Source organism: Nycticebus coucang, chromosome 12, assembly GCF_027406575.1.
Source record: "Nycticebus coucang isolate mNycCou1 chromosome 12, mNycCou1.pri, whole genome shotgun sequence".
In the NCBI taxonomy this organism is placed as follows: Eukaryota; Metazoa; Chordata; class Mammalia; order Primates; family Lorisidae; genus Nycticebus; species Nycticebus coucang.
In genome coordinates, this window is record NC_069791.1 from 93742085 (window position 1) to 93768439 (window position 26355).

General features: G+C 44.3%; 1 protein-coding gene across 3 annotated transcripts in view; it reads right to left on the bottom strand.

Annotated features, from left to right (window-relative positions):
* Positions 1–15554: 15554 nt before the first annotated feature.
* XYLT1 (xylosyltransferase 1) overlaps positions 15555–26355 on the bottom strand; it is a 310350-nt gene continuing 299549 nt past the window's right edge. For all 3 annotated transcript variants that reach the window (XM_053554852.1, XM_053554854.1, XM_053554853.1), the window contains one exon: positions 15555–21981. In XM_053554852.1, the coding sequence (XP_053410827.1) occupies positions 21659–21981 (323 nt within the window). In that variant the 3' untranslated portion in view covers positions 15555–21658. The remainder of the gene's footprint in view (positions 21982–26355) is intronic.

Here is a 26355-nt window from a genome sequence, read left to right on the forward strand (position 1 = left end):
TCTATCCCCAGTACCCACTTTCATCCTCCACCTCCCATTATCTTGGCTGGGTCAATAACAACCTAAATGACCCTTCTGCATTGACTCACGGCCTTTTAAAATCCATTTTCTTCTCAGCAGCCAGAGTCGTCTTTTAAAAAATTGACTCATACCACTTCTTTGCTTAAAACTCTCCATGGTTTTCCAAGCTTCTCAGAATTAAATTTATACTCTGTCCTCATGTTTCCATGGCTCCACACCATCAGACCTCTGCCTGTATCTACAGTCTCACCTTCTGCTAGTCCTTCTGTTCAGCATGTTCCTGCTACACTGTTCCTCCAACAAAGCAAACTCATTCCTCCCTCCAAACTCTGCACATAAGTCCTCTCAGCCCAGGATGTGCTTCCTCCGGGTCTTGCAAAAGCTGACATCCTGTCATACTCAGCCTCAGCAGCATTATTACCTCTGAGGAGAGGCATTCTCAGACTACCTGATCAATGTATGTAGCCTGTCACTCTGTGGTTGTTTATATGGTTTAGAATAATCTAGAATACTTATGGGAGCCAGAGGGGACTCTATAACACTTAAACCAAGACACTAGGTTTAAAGCAGAATAGTCCTGGATAAACTGAGATGTGTGGTTACCTTTCCTATTCATTAGTCACACCCTCTCTGTCACATCCTCATGCTTTATTATCTTATAGCCCTTGTTATTAACTGACTTTTGTTTATTTTAAAAAAAATTTAATTTTTTAAAGTTTCAGATTAATATGGGGGTACATATGATTAAGTTACACAATTTACTTTGGTTTTGGCTGGGGCTGGGTTTGAACCCACCACCTCCCGCATATGGGGCTGGCACCCTACTCCTTTGAGCCACAGGCACGGCCCTACATACAGTTTACTTTTGTAATGTTAAAGTCTGAGTTATAGATGTGTCCTTCACCCAGGAATTGTGGAATATGCTCAATCAATGTACGGGTTAGGCAGAAATCAGCCGTTAATTAATCTACTAGTTCCAATTTAGTACTGTGTATATGTGATGTTTATTTTTCTTTTTTTTTTCCTTGATATTTGTAGGTTATGTTTCTGACAAAGGTTTGATAACCAGAGTCCACAAAAAACTCAAACTTATCAATAAGAAAAGAACAAGTGATCCCATTTCACTGGGGGCAAGAGACTTGAACAGAAGCTTCTCTGAAGAAGACAGGAGCATGGTCTACAGACATATGTTTCTTTTTCTGTTCTAGTGATAATTCACTTAGGAGAAGAATGGTCTCCAATTCTATCCAGGTTGTTACAAAAGACACAAAATCTCCATCATTTTTTGGCTGAATAATATTCCACAGTATACATGCACTACAGTTGGTTAATCCTTTCATGTATCAATGGGCACTTGGATTGTTTCCAAGCTTTCTGATTGTAAATTGTGCTGCTATGAACATTCAAGTGCTAATGTCTTTATGATATATATTTTTTAATTTTGGATAAATAGCTGGTAGTAGAATTGCAGGATCAAATGGTAGGTGTACTTTTAATTCTTTGAGGACTCTCCATACTATTTTCCAGAGGTTGTACTAGTTTGCAGTCTCATGTATTTATTCCTTGTGACTTAATGTAAGCTTCAAGAGGATGAAGATGTTGTCAAGAGGATAAGCAGCCTCATTGCTCTGAATATTGTTTAGCATGTAGTAGGTACTCATTAAATAAAACATGTAAATGTAAGGCACTTCAATTGTCATGGGTCAGGTAGCTGTGAATATGTTATCCTGGCTAAACCACTTTTTTCATTTTGAACAGTGAATCATAAAACCTACCTTTCTGTGCTGATCAAGAATCATAGTCTTGGCCCAGTGCTTGTGGCTCAAGCGGCTAAGGCACCAGCCACATACACCTGAGCTGGCGGGTTCGAATCCAGCCCAGGCCCGCCAAACAACAGTGAAGGCTGCAACCAAAAAAAAAAAAAAAATAGCTGGGCATTGTGTGTGTTTGTGGTGGGCCGCCTATCGTCCCAGCTACTTGGGAGGTGGAGGCAGGAGAATCACTTGGGCCCAGGAGTTGGAGGTTGCTGTGAGCCGTGATGCTACAGAACTCTACCCAGGGTGACAGCTTGAGGCTCTGTCTCAAAAAAAAAAAAAAAAAAGAATCATGGTCTTCCCCAAATCTGGAGGTTCTGATCCAATCTGGTTTCAGGCATTGTTTCTCAGAAGTCACTCAGTTCACTTTAGTGACCCCCACCCCAACATTTGAATTAGCTTTGATAAGCACAGACTAGGAAATAGCTCCAGGAATGAAAGATACTTACTCAACCTGTTTAGAAGATGTCATAATTTCCCAGCATTTGGTGCCATAAAATAAATGCTCTTCCAGCTTATTGATTGGAAAGGCCAGAAAAGCAATGTTGGGTATAATACCACAGGATCATTGTATTAATTAGTGTGGGTACTGATTTGTGTAAAATCTGGTTATTGTGGAGTGGGGATAGAATTGCATGTTAATTAATATTTAAGTACTATGGAAATGGCATTCAAGGAAGAGCCTTCCTGACCATTTGGTTCCTCCACACCCCATCCCTCATGAGACAAGATTTCTTGGGGGCCCAAACAGAAATCCCCTTATCACACACAGCACAGATTGCAGACTGGGCCTGCACTTTCACTATTTGCATTTCTATAAAGAAAGGGTCTGGTATTATGTAACTGCATGCCGGTTTTGAGGACTTCCAATGGGCCTCCCTTTGTACAGTCTCTTAGCAACCAATTCAAGTTTGTAAGCTGAAACAAAGAGGTTCAAGTCCATCGCTCCTCTAAGCACATTCCTCCGAGTCTGGCCTGCCTCTGAGAGAGCCAGCCTGGGGGATCCATGCCTTTTCTTCCTTGCCAAAGCTCAACAATCCTTGTTCAATCATTATTTCACCTGGGAAGAAAAAAACAGAGGGTGGGAAGACAGGTAGGACACCCCCTGAATTCTGTCTCTAGAACTTTAGCTGAATCCAGGTAAAGTCTCCAAGGAACTGACAATAGATGACTGCATTCATCCATTCTTAAAAGAGACAATACTGCTTAAGGGTCAAGAGTGTTCTTTAGGGTCAGTAGGCATCCTGGCTGTGGCTCTTACTAGCTGTGTGCCTCTGGGCACATTTCCTTGTGGGCTTCAGTGTCTTCATCTTGTCATGCAAGAACAAGAATTATATATTCCTTACTGGTTTGCTGAGACCATTAAGGCATATCATCAATTTAACAAATATTTATCTAGGGTTAGGGTTGCCTAATGTGTATATGGTGCTATCCTTGGTGCTGAAAGCACTGAAGTAAATAAAACAGACAAAAATCCTTGCGCATACCTGGAAGGAGACAGAGTAAGTTCATGGTGTGAATGACAGAGTCAGGAAAGATCTCACTGAGAATGTAAACATTAAACAGGACTTGAAACAATCCCAAGTAAAGGCCTTAACATGGGGTGCAAAGGTTGTAAATGCCAAGTGCATGTTAGCTATATTTTTATTTAACTTGTTAATGTTAAATGACACCCATTCATCTACATATGCATTTAGTAATTTAATGACTAACTCCCTGTCACTTATTTATCCATCCTTGCACCTGACATTTTCTGAAAGATGTAGATAAGAATGACATAATTTCCATATCCAGTATCGAGTGTCATAATAAAGGTAGATATAGAGAAAATTTATAGCAAAGTTTCTTACTCTCAGCACTGCTGACACTTTGGGGCATATAATCCTTCCTGTGTGTAGGAGGGGCCATCCTGTGAATTATGGGGTGTTGAACAGCATCCCTGGCTGCTACCCACTAGATTCCTGTAGCATTTCTAAGCTGTGAAAACAAAATATGTCTCCAGATATTACCAAATGTTTCCTGGGAGGGAAAATTGCCCCTAGTTGAAAACCCCAAGTTTATAGAAACACCTTCATCAGGAAGGAAAATTAATCTACTACATTTCTGTAGGAAGGAAATGAATCCAGAACTTTAATTTCAGCAGCAGCAGCAGCAGCAGCAATTTCAGACATTTTGTTTCCTAGAGGTGTATTTTCTTGTGCCGGAAAGCAGGAGGGACTTGGGGATTATTTGAAATTGAAAATAGAATCTTACCCCACAGGAACTCTTTTCATCACCTCTGAGAATTGTGGCTCACTCAAAAAACATCTCCAAGGCTCACTGAAGAAGTAGTTACAGCAGAAAAAAATCTCCACTAACCTAGAACGCAGGCTCGGGCTTGGTGCCTTTGGAATCCTGCCTTGATTTTATTGATGATGCCACAACTACAAAGTTCAGTCCAAGATTCCTCAGTGGAGTGACAACAATGAGACTTTCACTGTAAGGGAGTCTGAGATCGGCCACGACATTAGTTGATCCCCTGGAAAAAGGAACACGCCTTGTTAGAGTATCACACTGAGGCCAGCGTGGTCATCTCCACCTCCGAGCCCCCGTCCAGGTCAGCTCCTGAATACAAGCAGCACGCCTCAACTTACCTGGCTCCTCACTGCCCTGCGTGTGCTCATTCCTGGAGACATCTGAGTTGCAGGCAGGTTGTCTGGGAACCCTGTCTGGTCCGAAGCGGCTCTGGAATCTTGCCCTTTCTCTTTAGGCCCTCTGCATCTCCTCTTTCCCCTTTTCCCATCTGGTGACACTATCATCAAGTTCCACCTGGACTATCATTATAGCTTAATAACTATTCACCTCACATCTATTCTTGCTCTCTTCCATCCATCATCTGCCCAGCAGAGACGGAATACTTCCTATTAAATGTAGGCTTAAATGCAATCTCCTGGCCCTGGCCTCAGGGCTGTGCATGGTCTATCCTTTTCTGCAACTTCAACTCCAGCCAGCTCTCCCTTTGTGTGCCCTCCAGCTTTCTTGGCTCCTTCACACTTCGAAATACAAGTATGTTTATGCTGCTCCCTTCCAGGGCCTACCCCAATCCTTACACATGTTCTCTGATAGCTACTTATTTTGAGGATAAGGACCCTAACAGAGCCTCCAAGTGTCATCGGTCTGGATCCCGCCTACCACTGTGACATCATCTCCCACGATCTCCACTTCTGCTGTCCAAGATGTGTCCCCTCTGTCCCCTAGGTGTGCAGGCTCTTCCCACCATAGGACTTTTGCTCACTTTTGTTGTCTCCACTCTAGAAACTCTTCACTTCCCTTTGTGCTGGATTTACCTTGCTTTTATATCAAAGGTCAGAGTCAGCTTCCTTTTATTGTGAAGACTTCTCATCTCCCTGGCAAGTTCCTGTTTCCTTATTATCCATTCTTACAGCATTATGCCCTCTCAATCACTGGCTCCTAGTTGCAATTCTACATTTATTTACACACTGGCCGTATTAATACTTGCCATCTATCTATACCAGAATCTAAGCTTCATAAGAATGGGATCTATGCTTCATTACCTTTGGAACATAACATTCAATGCCTAGCACATAGTGGTGCTCAGTAAATATTAGTTGGGGGCACTGAATAAATAGTGCTCCAGTCACTTCTCAATTATAAAGCCCCATGTTTGGAGGATGAGGCCAACGTGAGCATTTCTGGAGCTACAGGGAGTGTGGGGGATGGGTTGACAATGAGACTGATCAAGGAATTTGTAAGGTCAAAGCATCAGGAGATTGTACTTACTTCACTGTCTCTTATTCTTTCTTATTTGTACATTTGTCTGACATTCTATGTTATAAGCCCTTGAAAATAAAGGTTACTTGTGGCAGATTCTTTCAAGTTACTCTCAGGGAGTGCAGTATCACCCTCACAGACTTTTAAAAAGGAGGGATAGGTCTTCTACTTTTATATCTAAAATTAATTTTAGTTAGCACCTAGCTCAGGGTTTGGCACACAGTAGGAGGCACACCTAAAAAAAGCCGCACTGAATGAATAGATGCATGCATTATGGATTTAATGTTTTAATGTATACCTTACCCCCTAAGCTGTGGTTCATTGCAGTAGTTCTCCATCTTCCTAATACCTCTAATGCCACGAACCTTTAATACGGTTCCTCATGTTGCGGTGACCCCAACCATAAATTTATTTGTTGCTACTTCATAACTGTAATTTTGTTACTGTTATGAATCATAATGTAAATATCTGATATGCAAGATGTATTTTCATTGTTACAAAGGGGTCGCGACCCACAGGTTGAGAACTGCTGATTTAAAGAGATTGGGCAAGGACAGTGAAGGCGGAGGATGGTTATTTATTGGTAGCACATGGTGTATTGAAGCTTTTCCTGAAGCATAGGATGAAAAGAGGCTCAACTGTTTCTTTTTAAGCTAACATTTATTAACAACACACTTTTTTGGGCCAGGCCTTACCATAAATACTTTATATGCATTATCTTGTTAACACCAAGAAGTTAATTTGTAGATGCTGTTAATTTGTGGATGAGAAGACCGAAGCTTGGAAATATGATTTAATCAGCCCAGTATTCAAACTTAGTCTGATTTTAAAATTCATGGGCTTAGCCAGTTGGCTGCAAGGACTCCTTCACCAACTCTGGGTTCAAGTGAGTCAGCCAACACCTTTTGCATTTATATCCTAACCCGCCAGAAGGAAGATTCCATTTCTACTCAAATTTCAAGGCTGAATCACAGACTATGTGTTCGTGGACGGAGCCAGCAGGGGTGCCAAAATTCATTTGGCTCTGCAAAGCCTGGGAGGGCCTGTTACATGACCTCCACTTCTCAAGCCTGTGACATTAAGACAGTGGTGCGCGTGTAAGCTGACCTCGAACTGCTACCTGCTTTCCAATCCCCACCGAAAGGGCCTCTTACATTGTAGCAGGCTAAGAAGCCAGAAGAAGTACTTTACTCCAGTTTCTAGTCATTTGTTCTGCTCTGTGAACTTCTGTGTCTGCTTGTCCAATTTCATGAAAATTGGATTGATGAGAGTTAATTCACGCTGACTCAGCTAGTTTGAAAGGGATCATGTCAGAGGGAAGAGGAGCCCACCAGTGTCATGGCTGGGTCTCAGATCTGCTGGGAATTAGCATAGGTTAGTTGAGGCAGATTCTTTCAAGCCACTCTTATGGAGGATAGTATCACTACCACAGACCTTTAAAAGGAGGAGGTATAGGTCTGCTAGAACAAGGGGAAGATATGCGTAAATGATTTGATCAAGATGTTCATTCATTTCTTCATTCACGGAATCTTTGTTGAGTTCCTATTACACGTTGGGCTTTGTTTTACACAATGGAGAAGTGATGAGTGGTGAGTAAACAGGCAAAATTTCATCCTTGTGAAGCTTACAAGCTCAGGTTGGTAAGCAATAATCACATAAACATGATATTATGTCAGGCAGCATTTGCGTCTCATATATCTAAATTCTTCATTAGGTATGGGAAAGGATGTTTTATCTTTTTAAAAGCAGTTTCTTTTTATGATACATAATTCCTATACCATAGAATTTGCCCTTTTAAAATGTACCATTCATTCATTTTTGGTATATTCACGGAGTTGTGCAATCATCGCCACAGCCAATTTTATAACATTTTCTTTTATCTCTAAAAGAAAACTGTAATTTTTGGTTATCATTCTCCTATATCCCACCTAACCTCCTGTCTGGGGCAACCACAAATCTACTTTCTATTTTCTCTCTTTCTTGGGCGTGCATACACCCAGAAGAGACTTCTGTCAGCTATATCATCACATCTCCAAGGAATAAATAAGCAAGTCGTGTTTATGGAAGTCACAATATAGTCCAAGTTACCGTAATCTCCTGCCTGGATTGCTAGAGTGGCCTGGTCTCTGGTCTCCCACACGTCCCTTCTTGCCTTCCTTCTAGCCAGTTCTTCCCCAAGGATATCAGGATAAATGTTATGAAGCATAAATCTGACTATGTCACTGTTGTGCTGATGAAAATCCCACACGGTCCTCAAGGCAGTAGAGGAGTAGAGGCTGCCCTTTGTAGCCCACAAGGCCCTGCATGACCTGGTCGCTGCCAGCCTTTCCGGCATTATCCATCACTCTTCCCCTTCATGTCTGAATCATTTGTAGTTCCTGCAAAGTGTCACATTCCTCCCTAGCAGGCCTTTGCCCTCTCTGGATAACACTTTCCTTCCTGTATTGCTGGCTACCTCCCACACTCCCTTGAAGTCTTAGATTACAGATGACTTCCTTCGGAGACCTTCCTTGTTTCTTTAGGATGTGATTAGGTGCCTGTATTAGCTCTGTACTGCTGCATAACAAATCAACCTAAAATTCACGCCTTAAAACAACAAGCATATATTTTCTTTTACATGAATCTGGGAGTCAGGAATTCAGGATTGGTTTAGTTGGGCACTTCTGGATCAGGTTCTCTTGTAAGTTATACTCATGGTTTTGGCTGGTGCTACTGTCATCTGAAAGACTGACCGGGGCTGGAGGCTCTGCTTCCAAGAGGGTGCACGAACCTGGATGTTGGCAGGAGGTCTCAGTTCCTTGTTTCATGGTGTCCATCCATGGGACTATTGAAGGTCCTTACGACCTGGCAGCTTATTTTCCCCAGAGTGGATGATCCAAGAGAAGGCAGGAGAAAAGCTGCAATGCTTTTTATGTCTCAGTCTTTAAAGCCAAACACTGTCCCTTCTATCATATCCTACTTGTTAGAAGTCAGTTATTAAAAGTCCGGTTCACACTTAAAGGAATAAATTCACCTCTTGAATAAAGGTGTTTTAAAGAATTTGTGGACACATTGTAAAATTCCCATAGTTTCCCTTGTCTGTATTCCTAGACTATCCTGCACTTACCCCTGAATTAGCTTTCAGCACCCTGTTTTATCATCATCTGTGTATCTTCTCAGCCCTGAGTTCCTCCAGGATAAGGACTCGCTTCCCTTCATAATGATATTCCTAAATTCTACCACGGTTCCTTACGTAGTGTTTGGTAACCATTTATTTGACGAATCGATGATTTGTTGTAGACTCCTGAAAGGTATATATTAGTGCTTCTCAAACGTTAACACTCATGTGTGCAAATCACCCATGTGTCTTGTTAAATGAGAATTCTGAGTCAGGAGACCTAAGACGCAGCCTTGGATTGTGACTTCTAACAGGCTCCCAGGTGATGCTGATGGTGTTTTCATGGACCCACACTTGGAGAAGGGAGGAGGGGCTAGAAGATATCCTATTTCTAGACAAGCTTAATAGCCTAGCTGGGAAGACAACACTTCACCTGGCAGGATAGACCAAGGCTAGTCACAAAGTAGTGTCAGCTTGCTCTTCCTTGTCATGCCCAGCTTGAGGAGATAGCAGTTCAAGATAGTTAAGGAAGAGTTTATCTAATACAAGAAGGCTTCCAAGCAGGCATCACATTCTTCACTGGTTCTGGAATGCAGAACGGAGTGGGGGCCTGTCCTGTGTATGCCAAGGGATTGTATGGCATGAGCAAGGCTGAAGGAAGCAGCCTTGGAGGATCAGAGGACCAGATCTGCCTAGGAGGATTTGAAAGAAAAGTGGGTTTGGGTGGAGCAAGTTATGAAGTAGCCTAGTCTGTCTGCTATAGCTGAAGCACAGATAGAATAAAGAATATATTTGTACTATTCCTCCCAATTCTTGAGATGGGTGATTCTAAGGCTCATGTTTTCAAGGAAACTTAGTGAACCTAGAATATTGAGATATTTTCTGTTAATACTTTGGATCTCACTTTTATCCTTGTGACTCTGATCTTATCACAGTGGGGGACTGGCTTGTAAGCACATGAAAGCTGTGGTCTCCAGTGAAGTGTTATTTTCTTACCACAGAAAGGGCTGTTATAGGCTAGTGTAATAATGATGCTCACCGACATTTGGGGAAAGGTTTCACATCCGTTGGATCCAGTGGTGCTCAGGCTTGACTGCACATTAGAATCACCTGGGACCTTTAAAAATGACTGATGCCTGCCCCCCCCCCCCCGCAGAAAGATTCTGATTTAACGGGTTTGAGGTATAGGTATCAGAATTTTAAAGACCTAGGCAGGTGATTATATTGTTTAGCCATGATTGAGAGCCATTGACTTAATCTTACATGAACCTTTCACTAATGAGAGTAAGGTAGATAAGATACTCCCCCTCTCTCTCTCTTACAAAAATGGAAACAGAAAGTTCAGTAACTGGCTCAAATTCATACTACAAATAAGTGAGAGGCTCGGAACTTAAACCCGGGCTGTTGTTAGTGCTCATTCAATTTGCATCACAAATATTGCCTCCAGGTATTATGCATATTACACAGGAAGAGAAATCTAAGGATGAAGCAATTAGATTTTCAGAGAAATTCAGACTGCGGGTTACCATGCAATTCAGGTTCTATATTCTTAATGTTCCTGGCTGCTCCTCTGCTCCTGTTTCTTGAAAGCTAAGTTTGGGTTAGAACTTATATTAGATGAATAAATTCTAGGTTCCTTGATGACAGAATTAATGTCACTGTCTGCTTGTCCAAGGCATGAATAGTCAAGATTGAAAAATAAAATTGGCAGAAAGAACTGTATTTTATTGGCCCAATCCTAGAACATCAATATTCTTAGTTTCAAGCAATTCTCTCTGTTAAGAGTTCATCCAAGTTCATCTTCAGATGCTTGCAACCTACCTGCTCACCATACATCCCCAACTAAATTAGCAGATGCTCATGATAGAATGAGACTGAGGTCAGAGATGCTGAAATAATTTTTATGATGTTGAGGGAGATCCCAAAGGTTAAAAAAAAAAAAGCATTTCTAAGAAACAGAGCCAAAGTGCTCAGACATCACTGAACAGCCAGGGATTGTTATATCAGAATAATCATGGGATGGGGAGAGTGTTTTGTAGTTGCACCAAAACTTGTACCAAAGTTCCTCTTAGGAGAGAACATCTAAGCTTCGAACATAGGGAAGAATATAGCTTTCTAGTTTGCTTTGGGTGTATGATGTGAAGTCCTAAGACGCTGGTCCACCTAGAGGTAGTGGAATGAAAAGAGGTAACAGGGTGTCCTGCGGGAAAGTGAAAGAAAGCAGAAGAGAGATAGTCAATGAGTAAGGAGAGGGAGTTGGAGACCGCCCAGGCAGAACTTCTGAGAATGGAGGTCATTAATATTAACTTCTAAATCATTTGACATCTCATGCAACCCCTTACCTGTCCACACACGAGTAGTTCTACAAAAGTATTTTAAGTACCAATGAGACTGGGATACTTTTTTGGAAGGGGTCATATGGCGAAGAAGGGAGAAAAAAAGAAGCTGCAAACTAGAGGGGTGATCTGTAAAATGAACGAAGTCAGTGGAAGTGCAACCTGGGCTTGTAGCTGAACTTATCTCTCCCCGAGACCCTCCAAAGAGATTGGAGGCAACACTGAGTTTTCTTTGGTTTGAGACATTTGAGAAAATCTCACTTGAATCTTAGAAATTAAGGTGGTACTTCCTTGATATAAAGAGAGAGGGAAGGAAGACATCAAGTCTCAAAACAGAGAATGAATGTGGAGACCAGTCTAAATGAAATGCTCCAGAAGAAATGACGGATGTAGAGGCAGTCCAGGGCATTCATTCACCAAACACTGGCACACCATCTTCTGTGTCAAGGCCTTTAATCTGTGCTGAGAATAAAGACATTTCTACTGCCCTCAAGGAACTTTCCCCTTTGGAAGGCAAGGGGAACTGACATTTATTGAGCTCCCCCTGTATGCAGACAATGGGCTATGTATTTCACATGCACTGTCTTTAAAAAATTTTTCCCAACAGCTTTGTAATTATTATGCCCATCATGCAGATGGGGAATCTGAGGCTTAGAGATGTTGGAGACTTTGTCTCAAACCCGAATTAGATAATCCATAATGAAAGCAGTGTTCGTCCATAGGATTCTCTGCCCTTATTTTGGTCAGAGACTCTCGAAAATGGGTAGTAAGTGGATCAGTCTTGATAGTGTGATATGAAAAGTGTTCCCATATTTCTCTTGAGTCCCACCCAATCTGTACTGATGTCTGGCAGCCCATCATTCTCAGCGCTTTCTACCGCTGGGTTAGTCACTGGTTTCCTTATCAGCTCCATATTTACAAATGTAACAGGCCAACTGAGCAAGCCACCATCCCTGCATTGTGGATGCATTTATTAGCACCAGCATTCTGGGTGCCTGCCGAGGGGACCGGACAGTTGAAAGCTCAGTGGGGGATCCCGGGATGATGATGTACCGAGGTGTGGAGGGAGGTGCAGGCACACAGACATTGCTTCTGTGGCAAGTTAGAATCATCCACAATAATTAGCAAAGGGCTGTTATGTGGGCCTTTTTCATGTGCCTGTGCCAGGCTGTAAGGATAAAAGAAGAAATCCATCATGCTGTTCCATAAGCATGAACACTCCACGACTAATTAAGTAAAGATGAAATCATCTGTACTGTCCATGTGGTATTTATTGAAAATGATTTGCTTCAGATAGGCCCAGAACCTTCTCCTCGGGGAGACATAGAGGAACTAGGAGGAGACAATTTGGGCACTTGAGGAGCAGAAACGAATTGGACTGGCAAGCTAAGAAGCCACCTGGGCCTGGAGTTGGCTGTGGCAGTGGATGGACATCTGTTGTTTTTGTCTGTTCAGCACCATCCTCTCCCTTTGGGGATATGCTTCTTTTCTACTCCAGTCATGTGACTGCCACAGGGCTGCCAATCACAGTTTCCTACCCAAACCCATGGCCACAGGGGTGGGCACATGATCTAGGCGTGGCCAATCAGAACACTTTGATAGGTTCAGACTTAGAGCCATCTCTTTAGCTAAATGATAAAGGACATTGAGACATCAATATAGAGTTTGAAGGGTAAGAAGCAGGGACCTCTGGGGCCTTCTTTCCTTACCACATGGAGTCAGCTGTCAGTAGGAGAGAATATAATTAAACTGGGGCTTGCAGAAATGGAGAAAAAGGAGACTAAGAGTATCGAGGTTCCAGATCTAGTTCTTGAGTTCTCTCAGGCTGCTAGTTCTTATACTTTGCATTTCATTTTGTTATCTTCCGTGGTTTTCATGATCTAACTTATTTCCCTTCTGATTATACTTCTGTGAGTTGAATTACTGTTATTTGCAAGTGAAGAATCTTAATATAGATAATGAACATCAAAAATTGTATCCCGAGAATGTAGTATTGTGAGTAGCTGGCACCTGACGTATCCTGGGTCAGGCACGGAGTGGGAACTGAACTAGGTAGCCACATGTCTGAACTTGAAGGGCACCCAGTGGTCAGTGGGCCTCCTCTCCTATTTATCTGGCAGTTGAGGGGACTGAGATCCATTGCAGGATAGAGACTTCCTATGGTCACATAGCAAATTAGTGACAGAAACATGAGGTAGGGAGAGCCTAGTTCTCCTGGTTTTCAGGTCAGTACTCCTATTATGGTTGGGGCTGTCTGAGGTTTCCAGGTAGACAAGTAGAACAGATGAAGTATGAATATATAGGATCAAGACTCCAACACTAGACCTCTGGTCAGCCCTACTTCTTATTAGCCCCAGCTCTAAGTTACTACTCTTCTGACTTTCCAATACCAGGTGAGGAGTCTATTCTTGGTTTGGTCTCATTTTCAGAGACCCAACTTAGAACTCAATTTTCAACACCCGGACAGCAAGGTCTCAAGCCGATCCTACAAAAAGCTAGCTGCTTCCACCAGAGGTGTGGATTCCAAAGCACGGCCATGTATATATCTCCTGGAGCCATCAAACAGGTTTGGCTAGTAGGGGCAGCAGGTATTGCTAAAATAGAATTTTCTAGTTCTCCCAATTTTAAAGTTCTTTTTTATATTGAGGTTTAATGTATAATTTTGATTGGAAAGGGATTCCCCTTAAAAGAAAGGAAAACACCCTTAAAATCATTAATCTAATGAACTTAAACCAAGAAAACAAGAACTTCCAAACAAATTTTAATGAAGTAAGCCCAGAAATCTCATTCTTGAATGTAAAAATTATTGTTTTTTTTAAATAACCTATGCTTTGGCAAATATTATCAAACGCATGATAGATATAAAGATGGCATCTTGGAAAAATGACCCCATGGTCATATTGGTAATTAAGAAATATGGCCTCATTCTCTTGTTCATTCAGCAAATGTTCACTGAGTGCCTCTACCCTGGACTCACTGGGCTGAATCCTAGGAGCATTGTAATAAAACAGCTGTTATCCTTTTAGAAATTTATTCTTCCCTTGCACCTAAACTCATTTTCTTAAGGCATGTCTTTGGGCCTCAAAAATAAGAGGAGGGGGAGTCTGGCTATAAGGCCAGGCTGGAAAAAAGTTTTGGCAAATGAACCTTGGCTGTATCCATCTTTCTAAATATGGAGTCACTCATCCTCTCTCCTCAGCCAAGCTCAAGGAGACTGAAGCTGACACAACTCCCGTGTTGGCTCCTGTATCCAGTGAGGAGCTATCTAGCTTGTTTTGTTCTGCTTGCTAAAATCCTATTTAAGTTTCAGTGTGCCATTATGATTTCAAAAACTTTGTAAATTAGAGGCATCTCTACAACCCAGCCAGCTGGGTACTCACTCCCAGCCTTGGCCATAACCCTCAGAAGCCACGTGTAGACATGACCGGAACTCAGAACAGAGGAACTGGCCCTCCCCACGACTTGTCAAAGTCTCACTGGGAGAGAGGGAACTTTGGTTCTAGACTTGACTATGAGATCCACACATGGCTTTAGGACTTTGGTTCCAGACTTGGCCATAAGAATCACACGTGGCTTTAGGACTTTGGTTCTGGACTTGGCCATGAGGACCATGTGTGGCTTCAGGCAAATCCCTTCACCCACCTGGCACTCTGTATCTTTTACCTATGGATGAAGGGGCAAAAATTTAGATTTTTCCCATAGAAACACCTGAATTTCCATTTCCAGATAGATTCATTTATCTTTTATTTTAAAAGATAAATTCTTGGTTGTATTAAAAAAGGCTTATTTCTTTTCATGTCATAGTCAGTGGTAGTGGCTCTGGTCTGGTGGCCTTTCATGTGGCTGTTCAGTGGCCCAGGCTTCTCCCATATTTTGACACTGCCTCTCTTTAAGATGGGGGCTGTGCAAAGGTTCTAAAAAGAGCAGTAGAACAGGCCCACTGAAGCTATGCACAAAATCAAGATGATTAAAATATTTTAAGTTGATTTTAGATAGAGTGTCTAATGGGAGGTTTTGTGGGCCAAAGCTAGAGGTGCCCTGAGTACATCCACTCCATTGGCTTGAGTCAGTCACATGGCCACAGCTAAGAGCAAGGAAGTCTGGGAAAATAGTCTAGCAGTTTGGTGAAGAGGAAGGGGAAACAGGTTTGTTAGACATTCAGCCAACTGGATGCAAAAAACCATTTGCAACCATTTGGGGTGCATGTTATTTCTCACTATCCTTTACTCAATAAAGGTTTAAAATTAAATACTTCTGTCTCAGCCAGGGCAACGCATCACTTATAGGAGGGTGTTGCAATAGCTTGGTCGGGCGATAACAGCAGGGGTTATGTCCTCACACCCAGGAGAAGCCCAGTTTATGCCCGTGGCCCCAGCATCGCATCCAGTCGGTGCCTTCTTTAACTCTCAAACATATCCCAGTTTGGATGATAAACTGTAGAGTCATCTTGTCACAGTGCAGATGACAGAGAGTGAAGATGTATAATATTGCTGAAAAGAAGCCATACAGCCACTGTTCCATAAAGACAGTATTTTTTTTCTTTAATTTTAAAATTCTGCATCTGAAAACACAGTATGACAGAAAGCATCTATGTACACCTGCAGTGTTTTTGGTACGATACAGTATTTAATACATCCACTGTTTTCTGCAAAAAATTTTGCTTTGTCAGACAGAAATAAACTCCCCTAGACAAAAAAATACAGCTAAGGCACAATTTTGTTGTTGTTGTTGTTGTTGTTGTTTTCTGCTAAATGAAAAGACAGAAAAGGTGCAAAAATGGGCAGGTAATGCAATCGTTTCCTAGAATCACATTCTACTTCAAAAAAAAGCATTTGGATGATTGAAACTTTGATTATTGGTCAATTTCAGATAGTTCAATATCTTTTAAAATACTACTTTAAATAAATAGCAAAATATCTACATCTTTCGGAGTATACCATGTGAATTCTCTTTTTTTTAAACTTTATTTACAGAGTCTCGCTCTCTTTTTTTAAAATCAATACATTACAAAATAGTTCTGTACAGTTTTATGCATATTATGATCTATAACAAAATAGTTATTTTTAAAAACTATATCACCACATGTCTTTGAAAACAATGACGGGGAAATAACTTATCGTGAGGCCTCTAAAACAAATACCCAAACAAACACTATTGACAACATCATAATATTTTAAAAAAAAGACAAAAGGACTACAAAGACAATTGCGCTCAATTCCAGTGAATTTCCTATGAAAACCCTGGGGTTGTCTTTGGCCTTCATCAGCACTGGAGCGATGGAAGGATAAAGGGTAGAGTCTGAAGGTAGGCAGAGGGTGATCCCTTTGCGAACACCACCCATCTGTGGGGAATATTTAGTGCTATCACTTTCCAGGCAGGAAGGACAAAGAGAAAAATTGAGAAACCCTCCTGACTTACCCTCGAATGAAGTACATAAAGTCACCCAGTCTTGGGGGCAGGGAAGGTTTAGAAAGCCCAAACCTTCTGGGTGAGCACTCTGCATGGAATTAAGCCAGCCTATTACAGCGACAATATCCTCCCAGAGAGTGCTTCAGGAGTTGGCTAAGGTTTAGATGAACACCCAACCCTTCGTTTTGCCCATAGGAAAAATACAAGGCCATTTTTCTTAAAGATGACATCTGTAAGCAATTTCTATCGCATCTGCAACTAGAGACTGGCAGCCCCCTGGCTTATGAGGCTGCCACGAAAGCTTCATGAGGCTCTTTCTTCTGTGATGTGGGTGGAAATGTGAGGGAGAGGACGGCCAGCTTCCCAAAAAATAATTTTAAGGCCACATTTCAAAAAGGAGAAACCTAAGGCTTTTTTTTTGTTGCTGTTGTTGTTGTTTTTGGAAGGGGGGATGGGAGAAGCAAGTTGGAGGAAAATGAGGGATGGAATATGTGGTGTTAAGAGTGGGCGTGGCAAAGTGCAGAACCTGCTTCCTGGTGGTGTTGTAGGCAGAGGCAGTTGGAGTATTCCCAGCCAAGTGGAGAGGGAAGAGAGGCCACTTTCTCCTTGCATGGGGCTTGGCAAGAACAGAACCAAAGACAACGTGAGGGGCAGACACAGGTGGCGCATGAAAGCCCTCCTCAGTCTTCAGAGGGTCCTAGACAGTATCTTGTTTGCAAGATAAGAAAAATAATACTTCTAAGTTAGAAAGCCCGAGAGGCAGAGGGAGAGAGAAAGAAAGAGGAGAAGTTGCATAGATTGTACATTCAGCTCAAGCAGATTTGGACACCTTTATTCCCCCGCCCCCCAGGTAAACTTCTCAGCGGACATAATGAGGTAGCGCCTGTGGTAGACCCATGGGCAAAGTAAGGAAACTGAGGCAGAAGCTAAGAGGACACCCCGAGAGCCAGCACAGCTCCCTGTGGTTTCGGAAGAGGCTTCTAGAGAAGTGGCAAGATGGGAGCCAAAACTTGAGATGAGGAGGAAGCCCAACTGTTGTGCACCCACCCCCTTCTCCTGGGACCCAGACCCTGTCTTTGCTGTTTCTGGTTGATGCAGTGGCCTCAGGAAGACATGAACGTCTGCATGTCTGAGGGGCAGGAGTCCAGATCTCCAAATTCTGTTCTTTCTCCCTTTAGCACAAACTGTCTTGGGACCAGGAGAGCTGAACAAGCCAGTCTTCCTCTGTGGAATGGTCTCTTCAGGAGGGGAATTACTATCAGGAGGTCTCCATTCCCCTGAGAGTTCAATGAGCTATTGTTTTTGCCCTGACCTGATGCTGTGTTTTTTTCTTCCTCCACCAGGGCAATGCTTAACTTCATCTTAAACTACCTCTCCAGAGAGCAGAGGTTGCTGGCAGTGCACAAGCAGAACTGTGGGATTCTTTTGACCACAGTGAGTCAAAAGAAAAAAAATAATAATGGATATCGAACAACCAGATTTTCAATAAAAGTCTGGATTTCTGGCTTCCCTTACCACCGTGGAAGAACCCCCTACGCTGTGCTTCCATTTCTGCATGCAACGGGCTGGAGCGGAGTGTCTGCTATTCCTTCTGGATGGGGCCCGTGCATGCCCCAGTCCCCGTGGTCCCCATCCCTCCCTCCATCTTACACCAATCTGTGTCCTGGACCCGTAAACATTTGGGACTCCTGCCACAGTGTGGTTTTGATTGGGCAGGCCTACCTTGCTGTCTTTAAAGCTGAGTGTGTTGACAGCTGTTTCTGGTCTCCTTCCCTGCCCCCATGCTGCTGGGAAAGCAGTGTCCCTAATCCTCAGTGGACTTGGTCTTTGTCACATGCCACACCCAGTGTCCACTGCTGTCCTCTACTCTGCACCTTCTTGGTGGAGTCAAGGATCTAGCCATTGTTGTTTCAGTGCAAACAAGACAACCAGAAGGAAGCATGGTGCTCACACACCCAGGCTTGTGCCCAGAGTGGCTGCAATTTGCCTCTTCTTGGTTGAGACTATGGTCTTGCTTGTCCTCTCAAAACTCCATTCAAAAAGTTAAATTGACAAAGAGAACTAAAGCCAGAACTCGTGATCCCACCAGAAAATAGAAAAGCCTTTTAACCAAAGGGAGGAACTCGTGCACTTCTTAAAACATGAGGACCTTGGGAATTGCTCACTTCCTCCTCAGAAACCGCTTTATGCGTGCCCGGGGAAGTGGGACTGGGGATGGCTTGCTGTCTCCTGAGCCCCATTTCTGCCTGAATGTCACTGGGTGGGCAGGAAGTCATACGGAGCGCAGCAGTCTACGCACTGAATGTTACCTTTGCTCCACAAACTAACACCCAAGTCCCACCTCCTAAGTCTTCCTGAATTTCCAGGATCTAGTCAGTGGCTCAGCCCACAGTTGCAGGCTGTAACGGGGTTTCTGGAGACTGCGGCTTTATGCTTTCGAAATCTCCAGGCAGCCGTAGCTCCAGGCTGTCTGACCATGGCCTCCAATAAATAAGTCATCCTCAGGCAGGTTGGGGGAGGGAAGACTTATGCTATTTTCCCTGGGAAAACATCCCTTTTCTCCAATCAAGCTGCGCTTTGTTTGGGATTCTTCTTTTTTACCAAATATAACATCTACGAAATGATTACATATACCTGGACTGAAACAGAGGCGACAGGATCCTACCAAATTAGTTGCAAGAGGGGAGTGAAGCCTCTGGGGGACAAGAGGGTCCCCAGAGCAAGTCACCTCTGTCTTTCTCCACTGGTTCTAGGATGGAAAAAAGGAAAGAAATGTCGTGGGTGCAGGAGGGGCCCTGTCTTGAAGTCTGCAGGCTCACTCTACACAGGGACCTACCGCGGCCAAGTTCCCAAAGCCGCCACAAATAACACTGCAGAAAACACAGCCCAGGCAGCCAGCCAGGAGAGTGAGAAAGAAGCCTGGATGAAGCAACCCCAGGGAAACCATGGCCCGAGGCGGGGGCAGGAAGGGGATGTGGCCTCCGGCTCGAAGTCTCTGAGACCGCTCAGAGATCATAGAAACTTTCTGAGAGAGCCACTCCAAGGTCCCCAGGGCCACTGCTGACAGTGGCCATCTCTTGGGCTCTGTGGCTGGGTCTAGCCAGCTCTTCCTACAATGGATCTCCTTTAAAAGGAGCCCATGTCTGTCTGTCATCGTCATGTAGAGGCCCATGATTAGACTGAATGGGAAGTCATTTACAGAGCAAGCAGAGGGGCCCCAGCTCTCTGCAGTCTGCACACTCCCCCAACCCCAAGTCTATCATTTCCCTGTGCAGGGCAAGGGTGGCTCAGGAATTACAACACTCTTGGAAGTGGAGGGACAGATGAGGCCAACACTGTGACCCCTGCGTGAGGCAGAGCGAGGCTCCCGCAATCCCTAGGTACCCCACCCCCTCCAAGCAGCAGATGATGTGGGTTGGCGCTTTCTTTCGGTGGTGTCCAACACCCCTGCAGTACTCTGAGGACGAGGAGAATGGGGGGTAGACACAGGAGAACTATAGAGAGACACACACCAGGGGGGAGGAGAGAAGGGGGGTAGGTGGCAAAGGTGGGGGCGGGGGCCTTTTGTGAATAAAGGCAGCTTCAGTTAGATAATGTAATTGACAAGCTGCAAAAACAGCACCTACTAATTAGTCATCGACTAAAACATATAAATAATAAATATCTAACATGTCCCTTCTCCATGTCCTCCATTGCCAACAGGACACCCTGCCTTGCAGGGCAGGGATGGGGTGACACACAGACAGGTACCTTCAAGCCCACCCTGGAGAGAAGCAGGAGGACGGGCTCTCCATGGGCAGGACTGTTGGCAACCAGGGCATGACTTGTCCAAGGAAACCCTTTCATCCGAGGAGATGGGATTACGGGAGGGAGGGGGCCCTCTAGGGCAGGGCCCTCCTGGGGGCCCAGGCAAGGAAACCCCTCAGGTTTCAGGTATCTCAAGCATTTGAATAACACTATTTAAAATTTTTTAAGATAAGTTTTCCACTTTTATGTTGCACGTCCATAAGGGCCTGTTGGCACCGTGGACAAAGGAAGGGCATGAAATTAAAACCCAAATCCAAAATGCTTTTTTTCCTGGATGTGAAAAGTCTGGTCCATGTGGTTTGGTCGCTCCCAACAGCACCAAGTGTGCGAGTCAGAAGGTTTTGCAGGCCTGACCTCAGAACGGAAGGGCTCTGGCAGGCGATGGGCATTGCTGTGCTGTCTAGCTCAGGTGTTTGGCTATAAGCAATGTCTTTTGAATTTCCTAGCCAAGGTCCCCAGAGATCCCATTTTCAAGGACCAAAGAGGTCATGCCCTTCGCTTCCAGCTCATGGAAACTGGAGGCTCATGCTCACAGCATCACCTTGTTTCTGCTATTTCATGTGGCAGCCTTGCTGGGGGAGCCATGGGCCATGGATAACTGGCAAGTCACACTTGACTACATCACATCAAAAGGCCTTTTTGCTCATCTGGTTACTAAGGAGAATAGCTCAACCTAAGGAGGGTTGCTAGGAGGTTCCTAGCTTTCCTCCCAATCCTGCTACATCCCTTGAAAGGGCCATGACCATGACTTTCAGGGGCCTGTCATTTCAGGGCTGGCGCAGAGTCTCTCAGCCAATAGGAGGAGAAAGAGGATCCAAAGGGTGGGGCTGGAGGGCAAACCCACAGTCGGCCTGGGCAGTGCTTGTCTAACTGGGTTTGGCAGAGCCCTTGGGTTCTGAAGAGGTACCTTAGGAGATGGTCGTGGCAAAGGGACTGCCCACTGGGATGAGCTTTGAGAGGGAACCTCACAACTTCATGTTCCTTAGCTTCAACCAGAGCAGCTTGGATTTCGTCTGCACCTTAAACTTCTGCCTAATACTGTGCTCAGTAAACAAAGTTCTGCTGCTCAAAATAAAAGCCGGAAAATCACTTGTCAGGGTGCAGGGGTGTGTTGGGTTATCGAAGGGGATGACAAGGAACCTGTAGGATTTGAGGATCAAACGGAAGAGGGGAGGTGACCACAGCACTGGGACTGAGCCATCCCACCCTCAGCTTGCCAAATACAGGTTGTTGGCTGCCCATGGTTTGGCCTACTAACCTACCTTTCCCCTTGTTGTATGGCCGGCCAGGAGAGCCCCTTGCACAAAAGGCACTCCCTGGGGTGGGAGGCCAGGGTTCAGGCCCCACAGCCCCTTTGGCTGCTTTCCCATTGAGATCCCGCTGTGGCCCATTTGTGCCCAGTGCTACCTAAGCCGGCCATCGGGTTTGACCGCCCCTAGCTCTGACTTGGGGTCAGGGCTGAAGGAGCTCCAAGCTGTCTGGCTGCAGGTCTGCATGACTGGGCAGGCGGTAGGGCCCGTGGCACAGATGTCCATGGCAGTCCACATCCCGCCCACCAGCGAGTCCAGCCAGCCCTCCAGTGCTGCGCCGGTGGAGGCTGCGTTCCTCCGGGCCTGCTCCACCTGGGCGGGGCTGATGGGCAGGCTGAGGACGGGGTTCAGGCTCTGGAAGCTCTGCTCCATGTAGGCGCTACGAGGGGGTCCGTTGTGCAGCTTTGATGCTTCCTCTGAAAGCCACAGGGAACAGTTTCAGGATTAGAAGTGTCACCACCTACTTACCGCATACTTGGTGCTGGACCGGGCACTGGGCATCACCTTTTTTAATTGACATGATAATTTCACAAGGAAGTTCTTTTAGCAATCCCATTTTACATTTATGTGAGGAAACTGAGTCTGTAAGGACAAAGCCCACTTTCCACAGGGCATGGTACGTTCCTTTATTCATTCAACACATATTTATAGAGTCCATACATACATACGTTCATTCATTCAATACATAGTTTGAAGCACCCACTTTGTGCAAAGCATTCACTCTACCCATACTTACTCAGCATCTATGATCTGCAAGGCATTTATCTGATAAATATATATATGTAGTACCTCGGTAAGTTGACCACCCAAGGGACGGTAATAAACTGGTCAACATATAGAGGTGGTCGGCATAAGGAGCTAGGCCTACCGTATTGATGTGATTGATACATGTCGGGTCTATGAAAATTAGGTCATCATAAGGAAGTGGTCAACTTTGGAGGTTCCTCAGTATATATTAAGAGCCTACCAGGTACCAGACTCTATTCTAGGTGGCAGAGTGAACCAGATGGACAAGGACTTTGCAATCTAGTGGAGAGAGAGATTGAGAACAACAAAGAAAAAACAACCAGGTCATTTCAGGCCGGGATAAGCCTCATGAAGGAAATAACGTATTGAGTCAGGGCAGAGGTTTGGTAAACTACGGCCCTTGGACCAAATCTAACCTGTCATCTATTTTTATAAATAAAGCTTTCCTGGAACGCAGCTATACTCATTTGCTTATTGTTTACTGTATGGCTGCTTTTGTGTTACCGTAGCACAGGTAAGTATTTGTGTTTTGCCTGAAAAGCTGAAAATATTTACTACCAAGCCCTTTACAGAAGTTTTCCAACTCTTGGGTTAGAGAGTGACAGGGTGTTTATGTCAGCTGGGGTGGGCAGGGAAGACCTCTCTGGGGAGGTGACATCTGAGCTGAGATCTGACTTCTAGGGAAGAGAATTCTAGGCAGAGGGAACAGCCAGTGGAAAGCCTACTTAAGCACCTTTCCCCAAGTCACACAGGTAAAGGGTGTCAAAGCCAGGGGTACTTTGTCCCCTGCGAGGTGTCAGCTCTCAGCTGCGGAGTATCCCGCAAGGTGAGTCATGGGTTTCCACTTCCTGGAAGCCTCGTTTGTGGCGCGATGAATGAGATGACCACAGCAAATTCACACTGCAAAGTGTGAAGCTTGGACAGGGGCCAGGTGGGGTGTGGGCAAATTAGTTCTCTAACTGTTCCACCCTGCTGAACACCTACAGCATGCCAACGCTGAGAAGCCTTCCTGCCACTGTGTCCTGCAGTCAGGCTGTCTGGCTTGAGTCCCCGTGTTCCACGTGCCACATGTGTGACTTCTGACATCAATGCCCTATACCTTAGTTTCCTCACCAATAAAATAAAGTACTAATACATTATTCATCGTCTTGTTGGTGAGGATCGAACACGCTGACTCATATGAAGTGCTTAAAATGGCATCTGGGAGATACGGAGAGCTTGGAAAAGCTCAGTTGGAGTTATGAGTGCTGGCATTGGATCTTAATCCTCACACGCATACAAAACATCAGGCTGGTTTTATCATTCCCTTTTTGCAGATGAGGAAACAGAAGCAGCTATAGTTAGAGATAGAGCTGGGGACAGATAGATTTAGGAGCAACTGACTCCAAAGCCAACTGCTCCCCTGTGTGCCTGCAGATCAAGTATCCACCAGCTGGAAATTAAAGTAACATTCTTGTTTTTTGCTTTTTCATCTGGGAGCAAGTGTTTTGAAAATTTGGTTTCCCCATCTGTAAAATGGGCATATCCATCCTGGTACCAATTAGATCTACAGGGCTGACAAGAGACTCAAAACACAAGTTCACGTGCTACATAAACTAATGTGTGGATACAAACGATAGTTATTACTTTCCAGGGCTTCAAAATTCTGAAGCAGAAAGTGTAGGAGTTTCAGGTGAAGGAAAGAAGCTAAATGCTTCTATTTTTGAAGATGTCCCTACTCATTGCTTATTTTATTGCTAAATGCAAGCATGCATTTAAAAAAAAAAAAAGACTGGGGACAATGAGTAACCATGTAAAGCCATGTAAATTGTGTTATACCAAGTCAGGCGTGACTATAGCTGAGATAGGTAGGGTGAGAAGAACTTCCCTCCGAGATAATGCAGTGTTCAGAAGATAACGCTTCCTGACAGCAGCTGCCACCACCAGTGGCAACCACAAGAGCCAGGATAATTACCAGGTTGTTTTCTTCTAATGTGTATGGTCCTGGGTATGTCTGCCTCTCTAAAAACAAGGAGAATACTAGCTGAATTCAAAATACGCCTGCACTAACACAGACAAGAAGGTTGTTCCTTCAAAGCCCAATGTCCCAAGACGTGGAGGAGCTGGGCTTTATGGTTTGGAGAGGGATGAATGGAGAAAGAGCGTGCGCTGGACACGGATTCTGTCTAGCTGAGAGTTAGCTAAGCTTCTCTCTTTCACAGTAGCTACGAGACACTGGGCTTACAAATCGGTCCTAGCCCACCTCTCTCCAATGTGGGCAGAGTGGCAGCTCCGGCCCCATATGCCAGAAAGACCACAGCCTCTGTCTCTGGTGCAGTCTTTTTTTCTCCACCAGAGCCTCTCCACGCCTCCATTCTGCAGAGCGGGAAGCTGTGGGGTAGGGTGGGTGGGGAGATACCCAAACTGACAAAAGGCAGAACATTCAAAGTGAAAGGAGCAGCTCACAAAACTGAAACACTGGGAACCAAATATTGTGGTTGATGCAAAAAACCCTTATGAGAAATGAGGTTAATGTGGGAAATGCTATTACAATATCAGCTCACGATGCTCTTCTCTATAATTAAATTTTCCTCAATTCCACCTCATCAGATTTCTCGAGATTACCAGGGATGCATCAATAGCAAATTACTCTTGATGAATCATTTTACAAATTGCATTGCTCCCACCTCCCTGTTCCCTGTCATTGGAACATTGTTAACAAATACAACTACCGACGACAGAAGGGCTGCTCCCATTGGGGTAAAATGACCCTTGGGTCATCCTGGACATGGGTGAAAAGAGCCCTGCCTTCCTTAGAAACTCCAGAAGAAAATGTAGGAAAAATCAGGACCCAAAGCATGACCCTGGGCTATTTTGCAGGGGTGCAGGGGGATTCAGGAATGTCCCCTTGTTCTGTTCTACAGGTGCACCTGTCTTTAGCCTGGTTCATGGTGGGCATGGAGGTGCAGGCTTGCATCGCAAGGAAATACCAGGTCTCTATCTTTCTGCTTGCTCAGCACAGAGACGTAGCATAAGCCCCAAAGGTTCGTTTCAAGACTCTCTTTCTTAGGACCACAGGTATCCTTTCCTTACATCTGCGTCTCCCTCCCCTGTATCATTGTCTAAATGTAACCTAATCAACAGCTCTTTTTTGCTAACAAGGGCTGCAGTGCATTTCTGGATTTGGGGTTTGTGATCTGTTCGATGAAGATGAACAATTCCAAATACCGAGAGATCCAGACATCTCATAGAAATCTCATTTCTAGGGGTCTGGTGCTGTCCTTCAGGAATATGCACAATTTTATATTTAAGAACTTTCTTGCAGCATTACCATTACAGCATCTTCATCATCAGATCTACCAATGGAGGAGCTGACAACGACTGCGGTTCCTTAACCCAGTGAAATGTGATGCAGCTGGTGGCTTTATATACACCGACTTAGTGAAAAAAGCAAGATTCAGTACAGAACGTTATTATTCCATTTTTAAAAACTCAGCGAAGCTTCTGTGTTTTATGACATGTGGGAAGATTTGCTGATAGATAGTAAATATTTTTGGCTTTGTGAGCCACGTAGTCTCTTTCGTAACTATTCAACCTGGAAAACCTCTGGAAGCAGGTGTGCTTCACTGTTCACAGTGGTTACTCACGGAGGGAGGATTTAAGTAGGGAGAAAGATATTCCCCTTGATAAAAAAAAGGTGGGAAAGGGGGAAAAGGAAGGCTGAAAGGAAACCCTTCGAATTGGGGAAAAAGAATAAAAAGCGGGCATATGTTAGGGGACTGACATCTCCCTGCTCCTCATACACAGTGGAAACCACCGAATTTCATGTTAATAATTCCCTTCATTTCCACACAGTCTTCTATGGACACACAAATCCTGAAATAATATATTTAGTAGAACCTTCCCAGTCGACCACCTCCTTACACTGACCACCTCTTCAAGCTGACCTAATTTTCATAGACCAGACATAGATCTGTCAGTGACCACCTCCTTCCATTGACTAGTTTGTTATAGTCCCTGGGGTGGTCAATTTACAGAGGTTCTACTGTAGTGGGCTTTTCAGC